The sequence below is a fragment of the Euprymna scolopes genome, chromosome 41 (genome assembly GCF_053919585.1).
Source record: "Euprymna scolopes isolate OS-2025 chromosome 41, ASM5391958v1, whole genome shotgun sequence".
Taxonomy (NCBI): domain Eukaryota; kingdom Metazoa; phylum Mollusca; class Cephalopoda; order Sepiida; family Sepiolidae; genus Euprymna; species Euprymna scolopes.
In genome coordinates, this window is record NC_136522.1 from 2110001 (window position 1) to 2126348 (window position 16348).

Consider the following 16348-nt stretch of genomic DNA (forward strand, 5'->3'; position numbering starts at 1 on the left):
TTAGTGAATTTGAATGTCGGTGGCAAGTATTTGTTAAAAGTTTAATGAGTATTTATTTGTGAAAAGTTTAATGAGTATTTATTTGTTAAGAAAAAACTCACATCACTTTGCTCATATCCATGGAATCAATTTCATCCTCTTTCAGGTGACAGGACAAAAATTTAAAAATGTAGTAAATATCCAACTTTATATCTCGGTATTTCTTGAGATTCTTCCATATCATTCCAATGGCAACATCCAACTGAAAAATATAGAAATATTGAATTATTTTTAATAGATTTTGTCAGATTAAACACAACTACGAGCTGCCTTCAATATGTTTCCAGACTTTTTTGCGTATGGCCACTTTTATTGATAGTACATATATGAAACTCCAGCCGTCTTCGAAGTAATCTCCTTTGGCTGCAATGCGCTTGTTATACCATTTTAACAATTTCTGGAAGGTCCCATGGGAGTCCTTTTGTGTGAGCATATCAATGACACTCGTCTCTCATCTCCTCAATTGTCTCATAACGACAGCCTCTAAGGTTTTCCTTGAGCTTAGGGAATAACCAAAAGTCACAGGGAGCAAGGTCTGGACTATAACTGTGAGGACTATACGGAGGGTGAGGAACTGTTTTGATGCCTATGACAACGTCTTTCTTTCTGATCCCCTCTGAGCAGGCTTTTTTTCAGAGAAGTGGTCAGTCGCTTCACAACTTTTTAAAACTTTTTATATCACATGTAAATCGTAATATCTCAGATTTAACAACAGACCTCGCCTGTCTATTTAATTTGCTCGACTTCGGGAAGATAAATATTCAACAGTTTTCGCTCACCGCATGTAGGTTAGGCCTTTTCCTATAATATTTCCCCCTACCTCCAACGTCTTAGGGGGGGGGGAAGCATTCCCGCAAATGAAATGCTACCCCACAGTCAAAAGTTGACCTCATTAAGTCATTAAAACGTGCACCTGCTAATTTAAGTAATTAAATAAATTCAAACTTGTTTCTGTCAGCATCTCGCGGTGGGGCAATGGTTAACGTCGCACTTTTTTTTTCACAATTTAATTTACAACTTTGCCTCAACGGTTCGGGTTCGATCCTCATACTTACCTACCAAAACATTTTTTTTATTTTACTCCCCCCCCCCCCCCCCCCGAGTTTTCACCCACACCTCCAAACACCTGGACAACGCCGGGTACCCCCGCTATTACTATATAAAATCAACCATCGTCTTGGAGTTGAAATGCATTCGTCCACAAGTTCCAGCTTCCATCCAAGAACAGATGAATTACCAGGTGGACCAAAGGACCAACGACGCAGTTTAAAAGTTGATGAGGTTTATCGAAAGACATGTATGTGTTTGTGTTATGCCTGCCACATGCGCACGCAACGTACTTAGATGATCACGGAACGTAAATAGACAATAAGAGTAACAAATGGTTCAAATACTAGAGAACCCCACTATAGACATTTAGTAACACGACGCACAGTAACACATCATGTCCACACACTACAAACCCTACTATGCAACAGTAGAAAGCTTTCTTACATCTAGGGATCTCTACTGTATAGGGGTGGGACTTTGCTACTAGTCGAGTTTGATGGGGGTATTTACATCGAGGGAGGTACATTCATCAGAGCATCCACCATTAAAATACTTGTAAAACAGGCAGAGGGATGCAACATTTCGTCGGTGATGAGCTTAGATGTTGTTTTTTCGCCACGTTTTTGGCCAACTAAAATTCTGTATCCCAAGTAATTACTGCCTTCCATAGTTGTCGTCTCATCATGTTTTGGGCAACTCATCCTCTGGACTGCTTTTTTTTTTTTTTTTATACGGTGGTCACCACTTATCAAGGCCCGGAAGCCACTCAGGGATAAGGGTTATTGCAAGTACATTACGTTAGTGTGGAGATTTGATGAAGTGTTTACTTAAGGGGGCGGTTCATTAGGAATTTGTTAACGTTGGACTTGAAGACATCCAAGTTGTAGTCAGGTGGGACGCAGGCAGATGGAACAGAGTTCCATAGGCGTGCAGTTCTAAGAAAGAAGCTTTGTTCATGGAATCCACGTTTTGATTTAGGTACAGATAAAGAGTGGGGGAAATTTTTCACAGTGGATTCAGCTAGATTGGTGTTTTTCGTGAAAGATTGGCGAGGGGGGGGACCAGAGATTGGAGTTCAGACGAGCACCTGCCATGGAAATAACGATAAAACAAGGATAGGCTCGCAACATCTCTTCTGTGGGAGAGAGGTTGCAGGGTAGAGAAAAGGGCATCCCCCACTAAGCCACGAAGTCTATTTTGTACTCTGTCAAGGCAGGATAGGCTGTTTTTAGCAGCTCCTGCCCAGATATGGCAGCAGTATTCCATCCTTGGACGTACTTTGGATAGGATTGAAATCACTATCTTCTGACAATGCTCACCTGGAACCGTAAGTATTCAACGCCTGTATCTACTGCACCACAGCTAATAAATAAATACACAAATTACTCATCTCAAAGATTCCAATAAAATCAAAGATGTGCAATTGTTGAAGAGTGTGGAATAAAATAATTTAGCACTTACCTTTTTGATTCCAATTACTTTGACGCCATATTGGATTAGACGTACGTCGCTATCCCTTAGAGACATCCTTAGCATTCTAAGGTCTATTGGAGCTGGAATTGATACAAGACATAATTATATTAATTACAACGTGCCCCTTTTGTGACTGCCTTTTTATTTGACTACAAAACAACAACGATAAAACTGCGAAAAATCTAGCTATACATTTATAAAAGTAAGAATCAGAGTGTGTGAGGATACTTCTCAACCTATATACTCAACGAAGTTTTGATCTACAGGCTTGAAATTTGGTATATAGGATATTCAGACATGGTGAAAACTTTTAAATCCGTTTTCATATAGAAAAGGGCTGCTCAGGGGTCAAAATTGAAAAATTGGTACATGGGGGTCATCAGATTTTTATCTGTTTGTCAACTGTTTCACGAATGCGCGTGCGTGAATAGTTCACATTACAGATTACTTGTGTTAAGAATAAGTAGTTTGAAAACACCTTTGAAAGATCGTGTCAAGCCAGCCTAATAGTTATCGTACTTGATTCACTGTCTTTAGGTTTTGATTTCAATCTCAGCTCAAGTACTTTTTCTTTTTTTTTTTTCTTACAAGAAGTGAACGGTTAGAGAAAAAAAAAACACAATACTTGCATGCGCATGTCTCAGTTTGTGTATTAATTAAAATATAATATTTATGCATATTTTATGACCGGGCAACGCCGGGCGGCCTGCTAGTATATCTATAAAAGTGAGACAAAAATGCTTAGCTATAACTTTATAGGACGAGTGAATCCATAGAAGTTCATTCAATTACATCATCGGAAAAAAAGTGAAAAAGGACACTGGCCGGGTTGTGTCACATGACACAATTTAACATGTGCCATGTGACATTCAATGCAGAAACTCCATTAGCTCATGATATCTTTTCTAAAAACTTAATTCCTGGGTGCGTTTTTATAAGCGTTTTCTTGCTTTCAGTTTCGTATTTTCCTCTCCCTTTATTCCATCTCTCTGCGTGGATATATGCATGCGCGGACATACTTGGAGATGGATTTAATGTATTGTGGACAAAGTCACTGCAGGGATGCATGTGAAGCTTCCTCCCACTATACCGCGACGGATCCACAATTAGAGCATCAATCTGTTACATGATGTCCCCTTTTCATGTAAGTATAAAAATGGAGAATTTAGTTTAAAATGAAAATGAAATAGCATAGGCGGAATTCGAACCTCGTAATCTAGTTTAGAAATAGATTACGTGTGAGAATTTAAAAATGTAAAACAAACATTTGTTTAGAATATAGATAAAATATTCAAGAAAAGAATGTGAGCTGTCAAGTTTATTATGACATTTTAAATTGAAAGAATGCAGCTTATAAGATAATGTTTTTAACATATTGAATATAGGTTAAAATTCCTTTTGTAGAAATAGGAAAAGTTTTGGACACGTATGTCCAGGACACGTGAAAGAATGCACATGTTTTAACATGTGTATGACGTCACGGAAAATAGAAAGTTCGAGGAATAGAGAAAAACTTTAGTTAGAAGACAGTCAGTGAGAAAACTCAGAGACAGTCAGACGTCGAGAAGCGAGACGTCACTTCAAGAAAAAATGTGAAACTTTGAATTCTTGATGATGGAATCACGGCCGTGTGAAGAATAAACCATCAAGTGTTTTTTGTAAAGCTCGTCTTGTGTTTATGATTCTTACTAAAAGGTAAAGTCCAATTGTATTATATATTTGTGTTATATGTCTTTACATACACGTCTCAACATCATCATGTCCTCACTCAAAGAGTTTTCTTCTTCTTCCATTCTACACAACAAGGAATAAACATTTAAAATATATAAGAATCTCTCCTAACATGGACAATATCTCTAAGTCTCTCGTACAACAACTTATACAACTTCTCTCTCTCTCACGTATGTCCAGAACACGTGAAGAAGGCACATGTTTTAACATGTGTATGACGTCACGGAAAATAGAAAGTGCTAGGAATAGAGAAAAAACTTTAGAGTTAGTCAGTGAGTGAGAAAACTCAGAGGGAGGCATCGTCTAGGAGCGAGACGTCATTTCAAGAAAAAAATGTGAAACTTTGAATTCTTGATGATGGAATCACGGCCGTGTGAAGAATAAACCATCAAGGTAAAGTCCAATTGTATTATATATTTGTGTTATATGTCTTTACATACACGTCTCAACATCATAATGTCCGAACTGTTTGAACACTGTGTCCTCACTCAAAGAGCTTTCTTCTTCTTCTTCTTCTTCTTCTTCTTCTTCTTCTTCTTCTTCTTCTTCTTCTTCCATTCAACACAATTAAGGAATGAACATTTTCATATATAAGAATCTCTCCTAACAGGAACTATCTCTTTAGAACTCTTACAACAACTTCTCTCTCTCTCTCTGAGTCTTACAACATCCCTCACTGTAATAAGACTCTTTCTAAGCATCTCTTCCTAAGACTCTCTCTCAATGAGACCCCTATATAACAAATCGATTTGATTGAAAAATGGTCGATTTCACTGATTTCGATGACAGTAAAAATCTGGAAAACTTTCGTTGATCATCTTCCAACCACGAGCAACGTCGGGTCCTTGTGTAAATCTATATATCTATAAAAGTGAGAATGTGTGTGTGAAGACACTTCTCAACCTATATACGCGATGAATTTTTGATCTACAGACTTGATATTTTGTAAATAGGGTGTTCAGACACGTGGAAAAACGTTTTATGCGTTTTCATCCAGAAAAAAATGGCTGCTAAGGAGTCAAAATTGGTGCTTGGAAGTCATCACATTTTTATCTGTGTGTCAACTGTTTCACGAATGTGCATGTGCAGCCGTAGAACATGAAAACTTCTTTATTTTAAGAATAAGTAGGTTTAAAAACACTTCATGAAGATCGTTGCAAGCTGGTCTAATGGCTATCGTACTTAACTCACTGTTTTTGAGTTTTGATTTCGATCTTAGCTCAAGTATTTTTTTTTTTACTTACAAGGAGATAACAGTAGTGTTGAGGTGATTAATCAGAATCGCGAATCGGAAAAATCGGAAGATTTCGAGGTATCGGAATCGGTATTAGAATCGGAAAAATTGATACCTATTTTTCGATGCCAAAACAATTCTTTAAATTGTCTTTTTTTTATTTGATTTTGTTTGAAGTAAAATCTTCCATATCTGGTAATAATGATAAAATAATAAATATTTATTGATTTTAAAATACCAGTCAGGTTAAAGTCGATAGATCATCCTCCACAAGTGTATTTTGACGTTTAGGAACATATCTGCATATTTAACATGTTTTTTTTTTTTTTTTTTTTACAAAGGTCGGGGAAAATAACAATCTTATAGTTAAATAATTAGAGATTTATAAAGAATCGGAATCAAAATCTGTAATTGTATCGGAATCAGGAATTTATCACAGAATCAGTAATTGTATTGGAATTGCGAAAAATATTGGAATCGTCCTATCACTAATTTACACTTTAGAAAAACATAATATTCGCATGTCTCATTTTCTGCATAAATAAAAATACAATATTTATGCGTATGTTACAACCGGGCAATGCCAGCAATGAAATACAAACAAACTCTATTAATGTTAGCATTCCATTATTGTTCAAAGCAATATTGAATGGCCATTTCAATACAACCATTATAATAAGAATGTTATTGTACCTAGTAATATGATATACAATTAATTCTAAGAAATTTAATTGTTTATCTGATATCAAAACTTAGACACAGATAGAGAATTGTATGAGATTCCTTTTATAGATTTCGAAAATTTCGTTTTCAGTTATAAAAATGACACTAGTCCCACAAACTTCTTAGACATTGAATAATTACCCACAAGTCTGAACGGAGGTAATGATTAGCAACGATAGTAGTAGTATTAGTACTAGTATTTCCCCGGATGAGACGCCTTAGGCGATTAGCAATAAGTTAATCTTTTCATAGAGAGAAAGAAACGCCTGGGACTTCCTAGAATTAAACGGAAGCTTGCTATGGATTTGCATAATTTTATAATCATGACTAATACTTTTACCTTCTCAATGACCACAATACCACATTTACTCGAATTAGTAATTTTTTATCAAGGCCCGAAGGCCGCCCAAGGATAAGGGTTAATGAATATAAGTTGGTAGTGGGTAGAATTTCGATTATCTAAGGGGACAGCCCAACAAGAACTTGTTTACATTGGACTTGAAAGTTGTCATATTGTAATTAACCAGGAAGCGGACCAGAAGTCCACAGCCGGGCAGTTTTTTTTTACAAAGTAGTCACTACTTATCAAAGCCTGGGGCCTACTCGAGGATAAGGTTAATGCCTGTACAGTAGTCAATGGGACAATATCGTAGCAATCATTAGTAGTGGAAAGTTGGTAAATTGGATTACTTAAGGGGAACGGCTCCTCAAGAACTTGTTTACATTGGACTTGAAGACAACCATATTGTAGTCAGCTGGAAAGCAGGAAAACGGAACAGAGTTCCACAGGCGTGCAGTTCTAAGAAAGAAACTTTGTTTATGGAATCTACGTTTAGGTTTAGGTACAGATAAAGAATGGGGGAATTATTGATAGTGGTTTCAGATAGACGAGTGTTTTTCGTGAAAGTCAGGCCAGGAGGACCATAGATGTGAGTCCACCATAAACAAATTCTTGATGAGCTGTCCCCTTAAGTCATCCAAGTTAGCTTGTGGTCATAGCCAAAGGGCCACCACATAACGATTCAATGCGTGCAGATTCATCAATTATGTCCGTTTTTTGTAGGCTAGGCTTTCCCACAAACTGAACAATTTCATGGGCACCTTCAAGCTGTCATTGAATTGCTTCCGCTGTCCTCCTACGGTTCCTTTCCTGTGGACAGCTTACCATAAAGGAGCTGTTTTGAGAATCTTGATTATGATATGTGGCATATTTGAGCCGAATAACGAACCTGAGACTCTTGCAGCATGGAATGTGCTGATGGGAGACTTGACTGGGCTAAAACCTCTGTGTCTTGCCACTTGATTTTCAAAAATCCACGAAGACAGGTAATATGGAAAAGGGTTCAGTTTATTGGCATGTCTGACATATATGGTCAAAGTTTCGCCTGTATACATAAAGAGGACAGAAATTTCACTAAGAGTCACTAAAAAAGAATTGATCAAGAAGACACCTACCCTGTTTGTTTAAGTCGTTAACTATTTCCACGTATATTTTTGCCACAGCATTCACAAATTTATCCCAGGCTTTTTCTTCTTGCTGTTTGTTGCACGCGTCCAGATTACCAATATTTGGAATCCATTTGCTGTTGGAAAGAAAAAGAAATAAATTAAGTATATGTTATAGCCCTGTTAAAGGGTTACAAATGATAAACAGAACGCCAAAATAAAGTAACAACGTGTATTGCAAAACGTACAATAGGTGAGCCGTTCGTCGCCCACGACGAACGACCTAGGTTAGTCCAGCGGATATCGACTGGTTATTTATTTGATTCTCCACGACACAAAATGTGACACAAGGTCGTTTTTAATGTGGGAGAAAACCAGCTCCCCTCAAAAGGGGATTCTGCAAAAATAGAATTGCCTTAGTATAGAAGGGTTTCCTCCTCCATTGACTAAGGACAATTAATTTGAGTGTAGCATCCAAGCAGATACCACACTTCAGTGACCAGCCCAGTACAAGTACAGGGTGGCGACTGGATATTTATTTGTTTCCCACGAAACAAAATGTGACACAAGGTCGGTTTATGACTTAGTTTTCTAATATTTATTGAGATTGAAATAGTCTATTAGTATATAACACAGATTAGTTCCGCCACAGCACCCTCTCCCAAGTTGATAACTCCGGGCAGTGTATTAGTATTTTTTCCTTTTTTGATGGACCATGAACGGCTCGGTGATTTTTCTTTTCCTGTCTGAACATCCCTGTTCTGGTGTGATTTGGGGAGGCTCAATATGAAACGTGTCGTAGATGGTTTTAATAACCTCTACTTTTTGGGGAATTCATTGTGCAAGGCGAAATCTTTTCTTTGACCTGCAAGAAAAACGTTTTATTGCGTTTTCTCATGTATTAATCGGGAGAATTTAATAAAACACTGATCACTTGTATGGATAAACTCCGCTACAAGTAATTAAGGGTTAATAAAGCTTAGAACCCCGCTTGTAATAATCCATCAGACAAGAGATGATATTGTCTCAGGGGTTTTCACTAGTGTTGTTAACCCGATGAACTATTTTGAAAAGACGTTGGGTAAACCAGTCCGGCAGTTCTTTCATATTGTTGAAAAACAATTTGAGTGCAATTATTTTGCTGCATGTAATATCTTTGAGTGGGGAAAATAGACTTGTGATTAGTACCTGTTGCGGTGTAGCTGACATTTTCGTATCCGGTGAAAAATCACCTGCAGTCGCATAGACATTTACGACTAGGTCGGTTGGCGAGGGTGTCATCACTTTAGGACTAGAGTACCCTGTCTGATTTTGGTTTCTTGGCTTGTGGTCAGGCGCTGTTCTCGTTAGAGGTGAGCTACTTTTGTTCAGTCTACAACAGTATCAATTTGTTTGCACTTTCTGTTTGGCTTTTCGTGGCCTAGATCAAAAAAGTTTCCTTTTTAGTTTATTTTTTAAGGCATAGGCGTCTGTTGTATTTTTTTTTATTTTCGTTTTTGCAAAAATTATTGATTGTCTGGTTCCATAATTTAAATCCACGAATCCAATCCGACTCGAGTAAGTTAGTGATATTCCTTAATGCATGAGTTAAAATTTTTTTCGTCTTTCCCAATAATGTGACGTTCGGTAAAAATTCACTTTTGCTGTTTTGCGTGTTCTCAACATTGTGGGTTTATTCAATTTCTTCCAAGTATTTCAGTTTACTATCGAAAGGTCTGAACTCGAATCGAGTTGCATTTTTATTTTTTATCATAAATTTTTACATTCACATATTTTCGCAACGCTTCTTCGTTATTTTCTGTCTCCGCCAAACACACTCGGGTTTTGTATTTAATTTTATTTCTGCAATGAATACCCTTGTGTCCTATTTTTTTTTTTTTTTTTTTTTTTCTTTACATATTAAACATTTTTTTTGATAAATATGGGCAATTCCGTGACGGGTTCGAGCCTGCTTAATATTCCTATTTTTTTTTTTTTTTTTTTTACATATTAAACATTTTTTTGATAAATATGGGCAATTCCGTGACGGGTTCGAGCCTGCTTAATATTCCTATTTTTTTTTTTGCTCAACACACACTTCCAAACGCGCAGGCTAGTTTTATATAAATATGAATATTAGCGTGAACACTGGACAAAACAATTTTTTCGTCTTGCTAAAAAAAGAGATAACCAAAATTTACAACCCTTCCTTTTCATAACCTATCATACTTTCATAAATCAGAGTCCATTTTCTGTAGGCTGTTTTTGAACCCAGTCAACGACGGGTACTTTTGCTAGTATATATATATATATATATATATATATATATATATATATATATATATATATATACACACACATACATATATATACATACACACACACACACACACACATATATATATATATATATATATATATATATATATATATATATATATATATATATAGGATTGATATGTAGTTTGCTTGAAGCATTGTGTGGGATAGGTATGTAAAAGAGATTTAGAAGGCTGTCACAATGCGAGGAATGAATTATAGACATTTGGCCCGAGGCCTCACATAGCTACACAACTTCCGGCCCTTCATCCAGCATGCTTTGAATCGACCTGTTACGCACACCATTTGAAAAGGGAAAATTTTTCCGAAATTAATAATGGAATACGTCGCATGAAAACAAGTAAGACATTTTACCATACAACTGAATAAATATATATATAAAAAAATAATAATAAAAAAACATATATATATATATATATATATATATATATATATATATATATATATATATATGTACTTATTGATTTGTAAATCGCCACTTGTTCTCGTCTCCTCTTACCAACAGCGACTATAATTCATTCCTCGCATTGTGACAGCCTTCTAAATCTCTTTTACATATATATATATATATATATATATATATATATATATATATATATATATATATATATATATATATATATATATATATTCACTGCTTTTGGGAAAGAATTCCATCAAAGTGCTCTATTACAAAGAAAAAGATTTCAATATAAGAGCTCAATATTTATTTATTTAAAACTGTAGAGAAGGTTAGAAGGTAACAATGTTTTTCTAACCTTCTCTACAAATATTATGAAATGCAACGGAGACACTTTGCTTTATGATTCTTTTTTTTTTTTTTAATTTTTCGATTATCATCATTATAAATGATATTGCATTCGAGAAAAGCAGTAACGTTCTAAAATGTCTTGCGTAGTTCGTATTGGACGGACTTTATTAACGGTGTCATCGAACCTACTGATTTTAATACTCGAATTTTAATTGACCTATATTTTTGATCGACTTTTCATCGACTCTATAATTCAAAAATTAAATTTATTATTTACTACAAGAAGTTTAGAACATAAAACCTTGTGGTTAGAAATAACTCCTCATCGGCTATAAAAACGTTGGACCAAACCAATGCAGTGTACAAATTCAAATGCTCTATGGGAGAATGTAAATCCGAAAATAATACATACATTGGGCATACAACGACAACATTGTCCCGGCGAATAACCATGCATCTAAATGATACTAGTGCATATATATAAACATTTGATAAAAGAACATAACTGCCCCTCCCCAATCTTAGAAATGTCCTCGTTGACAACATAAAAATTATACAACGTGAAAATAATATTAAAAAATTAAAAATTCTTGAAGCGTCATATATCAACCCACTATAAATGATATCGCATTCGAGAAAAGCAGTAACGTTCTAAAATGTCTTGCGTAGTTCGTATTGGACGGACTTTATTAACGGTGTCCACGAACCTGCTGATTTTAATACTCGAATTTTAAACCGACTTATATTTTTGATCGACTTTTCATCGACTCTATATATTTTAACTTATCGCCGTTTACTGAATATTTTAGTTTTCACATTTAATTCTCATTTTCGCTCCTTCGCCCTTTTACTTCAACACCTGATGATGATTCGTGGACGAATCGAAAGCGCTCGTGACAGCAACAATTATGGAACTTTTATTAATATTTTTGATTTTGATACAAAAAAGATTACACGGAAAATAAAAAAAAAACAAAAAAACAAAAAAAACGAATCATCAAGCAAAGTGTCTTCGTTGCATTTAATAATATTTGCTTGAATAAAACAATACTGCCTAAATATGCCAATTTCATATATATATATATATATATATATATATATATATATATATATATATATATATGTTGTTTTGAAAAAAGAAAAACCGAATGAATTTATAAAATGGTGATCAACGTTTCGTCCCTTATTGCAGGAGACATCCTCAGGATGTTAAAAAGAAAAATGCAGAATTAATTTAATATCCTGAGGATGTCCCCTGTAATTAGGGACGAAACGTTGATCACCATTTTATAAATTCATTCGGTTTTTCTTTTTTCAAAACAACATAACGTCAATCATCGCTGATATTTTTATTTATTTTTATTCATATATATAATATAGACATTGACAAAAAAAGAAGAAAAAAAAAATACCGACTCAACTCGACCCGATCCGTTGTCTTCGGTTACCCGTGATTTCGCTTAAAATTGCATGAATAATTCAACTAGCAAAACGGGTCAATTCCTGGCCTGTCGTGGTTTTAATCCGCTTTTGCGACAATAAGGGTCGAAAAATGCTTATTACCTAATTATGTCTGAGAGAAGAAAAGAAAAAGAAGAAGAATGGTATTGATGATGTTCGGTTCGGCTGTTTTGTTGATTGCGACACCGACAATCATTCATCAGTAAATTGTCGATCAATTAAGGAGAAGGAGAAAGGAAGACGAACAAAATAGAATTTTATCAGGATCTAAAAACGTTGCCAGTTTTCGTTTTTTTTTTTTTGTTCGGATACACAAATGACGTAACAGTGAACTCACTTTTCAATTTCACACTTTTTTTTTCACAAAACTGCTCTTTTATTTAAATGTAATGGTTTAAATGCCGGCCAGGACCAATTATTGCCATTACTGCAGTTTTCATTTTCAGTAGCTCCCTCCAGTTCGCGGAGATTTGCTTGATTCTTATGGTGCTCAATGTACTGCCAATGTTTTTTCCAAGCTTTATTAAATATACTAGCATGCATGGGTGCCCGGCGTTGCCCGGGTGTTTGGAGGTGTATGATGAGCAAAAAAAAAAAAAAAGAAAAAAAAAAAAGGTCAATTTTTTTAAACTTTGACTCCTATTATGACCCCTTAAATTTTATTGTTTTGGGCTCAAATCAAGTTATTAAGTTAGATCCATGTCCAAGGAACCTATATCTAAAATTGCAAGTGTTTAGACCCAAAATTGTCAGAGGAGTTTGGTAGAGTTCTCAAAGGTCAAATCGTTGAACTTTGACCCCTTAATCGCCAAATTTCTGGCCGAAAATCGATCCTGTCGATTTTCCCAAAGCTCAGTACCCTGTATATCAAATTTAGAGTCTGTAGACTAAAAATTGACAGAGTTATTGCGTATGGAAATGTACACACACAGACACACACAGACAGACACAGACAGACACTTTCACTTTTATAGATATATAGATAGACTTTTGCAAGCAAAATCCAATCCCGCATTTTGCTAATTCCTACCCCCTGATGAGAAGGAAAGTATTTCTTCGAAACTCCGCGGATTAAGGATTATCCACTTATTTAGTGTTTCCTTTTCAAGTTAAATATGTTTTTAACTCTTTTCCAAAGTGTTTTTAACGTGTTTTATTAACTATTTGCTCTTTTATATATATATATATAACACCTTTCAATGAAATAAAAGGATAAAAATTTTGGAAGGAGTTTGGAAAATAAAGTTTTCCTCTTTTCTAAATAAATCAGTGTAGAATTCGAGATAGATTTTCCTCTAACATTAAGAAGAAACCGTGTATTTTTTAAATTTTGTTTACATTTTCACCCCAAACAAGGCACATTGCCACTTTGGTGTAGGGGGCTACTATCAGGGGTAGCATCTACTGGGGTACTATGTGGGGATTTAGCCAGCAAGATGTCTGTTCACGTTACACTTGAACTTCTGCACGTCAGTACAGTTGGGGAAGCAGGGACCTGGAATGGAATTCCAAAATCTAGCGGTTCTGGGGAAGAAACTACTGGAGTAGAAAGATCTTTTACATCTAGGGATCTCTACTGTGTGGGGGTGGGATTTAGCTGCCTGTCGGATTTGTCGGGGGTATTTACGTCGAGGGGGCACAAGTGCTTGCAGTTTGTCAGACCATTCACCATTAAAATACTTGTAGAACAGGCAGAGGGATGCAACATTTCGTCGATGGGACAGAAGCTGAAGCTTAGATGCCAGTTCAGGGCCTATCAGATTGGCGACTCTCTTTTGAACCTTGTCTAGGAACGAGAGACTAGTAGCAGATGTACCAGCCCAAATATGACAACAATACTCCATACATGGGCGAATGGTGGCCTTATAGAGGTACAGGATACTTTCGGGTGTCTGTAGTTTTCTAGCACAGCTCCCAATGATTGTGTATTGTATTAAATAAGATGAGAAAACCAATCTGTTTGTAGTTCTGTTTTGAAATAAGTGACTAAAATATTAATAACTACCTGGTTGGTTGTTTTTGTATTACGGCATATCAACCCTTTTCAGGTTATTTAATGCCGAATCCAGTGATTTTGAAGAAAATTTTTTTAATAGAGTATATTTGTTTTTTTTTTGCAAGTCGGTTTCTATTTAACCTATAGTTGGGACCCTAACAGGTACTACCACTCCCGGTCAGAGTGGATCTGAGAGCAATGGCAATTAAAGGGTGGCTCCACACTCCTCAAAGCCCGCAAGCTGGGGCCTCACCATCGGAGATAGTTTAAGGTCATATGCAGGACCTTATGACTAATGATATGTAAGAAAATACAAATCAAAGAATCCAAAGATTAGATATATATGTAGGTGTTACACGTAACTCAGAATAGGTAAATGTACTTCGAGTGACCCATGATTGGTCTGGCTAACAAATCAGTATCTCCACAAAGAGTGAATTTGGGGTGCCAAGATTACTATTTCAGAATAGTAAAACGAGGATGTGTGTGTGTCGTAAGGACAACTAGACTTTGGAATTCCCTTCCTGCTAACTTCTTCGCTAACTCTACTGATATACAGAATTTAAAATGTAATGTAAACCAACATCTTGTTAATCTTTCTTAGACATGATCCCAATTAGTCGCCCCTTACGTCTAAGTGTCGATATGCCTTCTTAAGTGTAAACGTGAATAAAACAATAAATAAATAAATAAATAAAGCAATAAATAAATAAATAAATAAAAAAAAAATAAATAAATAAAACAATAAATAAATAAAAAAATAAAAAAATAAATAAATAAATAAATAAAACAATAAATAAATAAATAAATAAAATGAGTTTTTTTTAAATTTCTTCTTTTCTCCTGTTACTTTCTTTACTTTTCCAATGACTAATCAGCAAAATCCCACCCCTACACAGTAGAGACTCCTAGATGTAAGAAGGCCTTCTACTCTAATAGTTTCTTCCCCAGAAATGCTAGACTTTGGAACTCCCTTCCGGGTTCTTGTTTTCCCAACTGTACTGACATGCAAAAGTTCAAGTGCAATGTGAACAGACATTTTGCTGCTCAACTTCCTACATAGTATCCCTGCAATTTACGCCCCCGATACTAGCCCCCTACATCAAAGAGGCACTGTGTCTTGTTTGGGGTGAAAATGGAAAAAAAAAAAATAATAAATAAATAAAATAAATAAATAAAAAGAAATAAAAATCAAGGTCCAAGTGTCAATATGCTTAGTTTAGGGGTGAAGGCGGAAAAAAAAAAAAAAAAAAAAAAAAAAACTGTTGAAAATTAACAGAAATCGATAACAAATATTTCCTTACTTGAAGAAATTTTCATCCATTTGATAGAAGTCTGTGATGTTCATACCACAAATAAAATTTTTCACCAAGTCTGGTAGTGTCCATTTTCGGTCACTGCTCTTTTGAATATTTGAAAATATCACGTCAGCTACTTGGCTAATCTGTATAAATAAAATAAATGAATAAAAAAATGAAAAATCTTAAATCGTTGAAGTTATTATCTATATTCCTATAATTTTTTTTTTTGTGTATTGATATTCATATTAAAAACCCTTCTATTTGGTTATTTATTTGCTTCCCCACTGAGCAAATTAGGCACAAAACCGTTTTTTAATGTGGAGAGTGAGGGGAGGGGGATCAGCAATGTAGGGGAAACCCTTCATACCAATTGTCACGATAGTGACAATTGGTATGAAGGGTTTCCCCTACATTGACCCAAACTGATTGCTCAAGAGTAATGGTCTGATATGTGGGGTTGCCCCCACATATGGTCTTCGATTGCAGCATCTGCCGGACAGATACTAGACTTTGATATCAGAAAAAAGATCTTGGCTTGAAGGCAAAGAAAATACAACTTTCTTATATATGGATAGTGGAGTTGCATTAATCTGCAAAAGATCTAGCTAATTTGCATATTCTTTTAACCATTCATTTTAATTTATTACCTATTTTTTTTTTTTTGGTTTTATTATGGAATGATCATCTTTAGTTAACTATTACATGTAATTATATTCATGCAGATATTCTACATGATTTATACTTGTGTAATATTTGTGTAAAAAGCTCATAGAAAACACAAACCTCTTTCCATATATATTTATGTATGCGTATATATATTTGTT

At 35.2% G+C, this 16348-nt stretch overlaps 1 protein-coding gene across 1 annotated transcript in view; it reads right to left on the reverse strand.

Annotated features, from left to right (window-relative positions):
* Positions 1-16348, reverse strand: part of LOC145266303 (uncharacterized) — a 215242-nt gene that overhangs the window by 125907 nt on the left and 72987 nt on the right. Inside the window, exons 11-14 of the mRNA XM_080121854.1 lie at positions 15528-15667; positions 7706-7833; positions 2551-2642; positions 102-241 (exon numbers count right to left, since the gene is read on the reverse strand). Of these exons, the coding sequence (XP_079977980.1) occupies positions 102-241; positions 2551-2642; positions 7706-7833; positions 15528-15667 (500 nt within the window). The remainder of the gene's footprint in view (positions 1-101; positions 242-2550; positions 2643-7705; positions 7834-15527; positions 15668-16348) is intronic.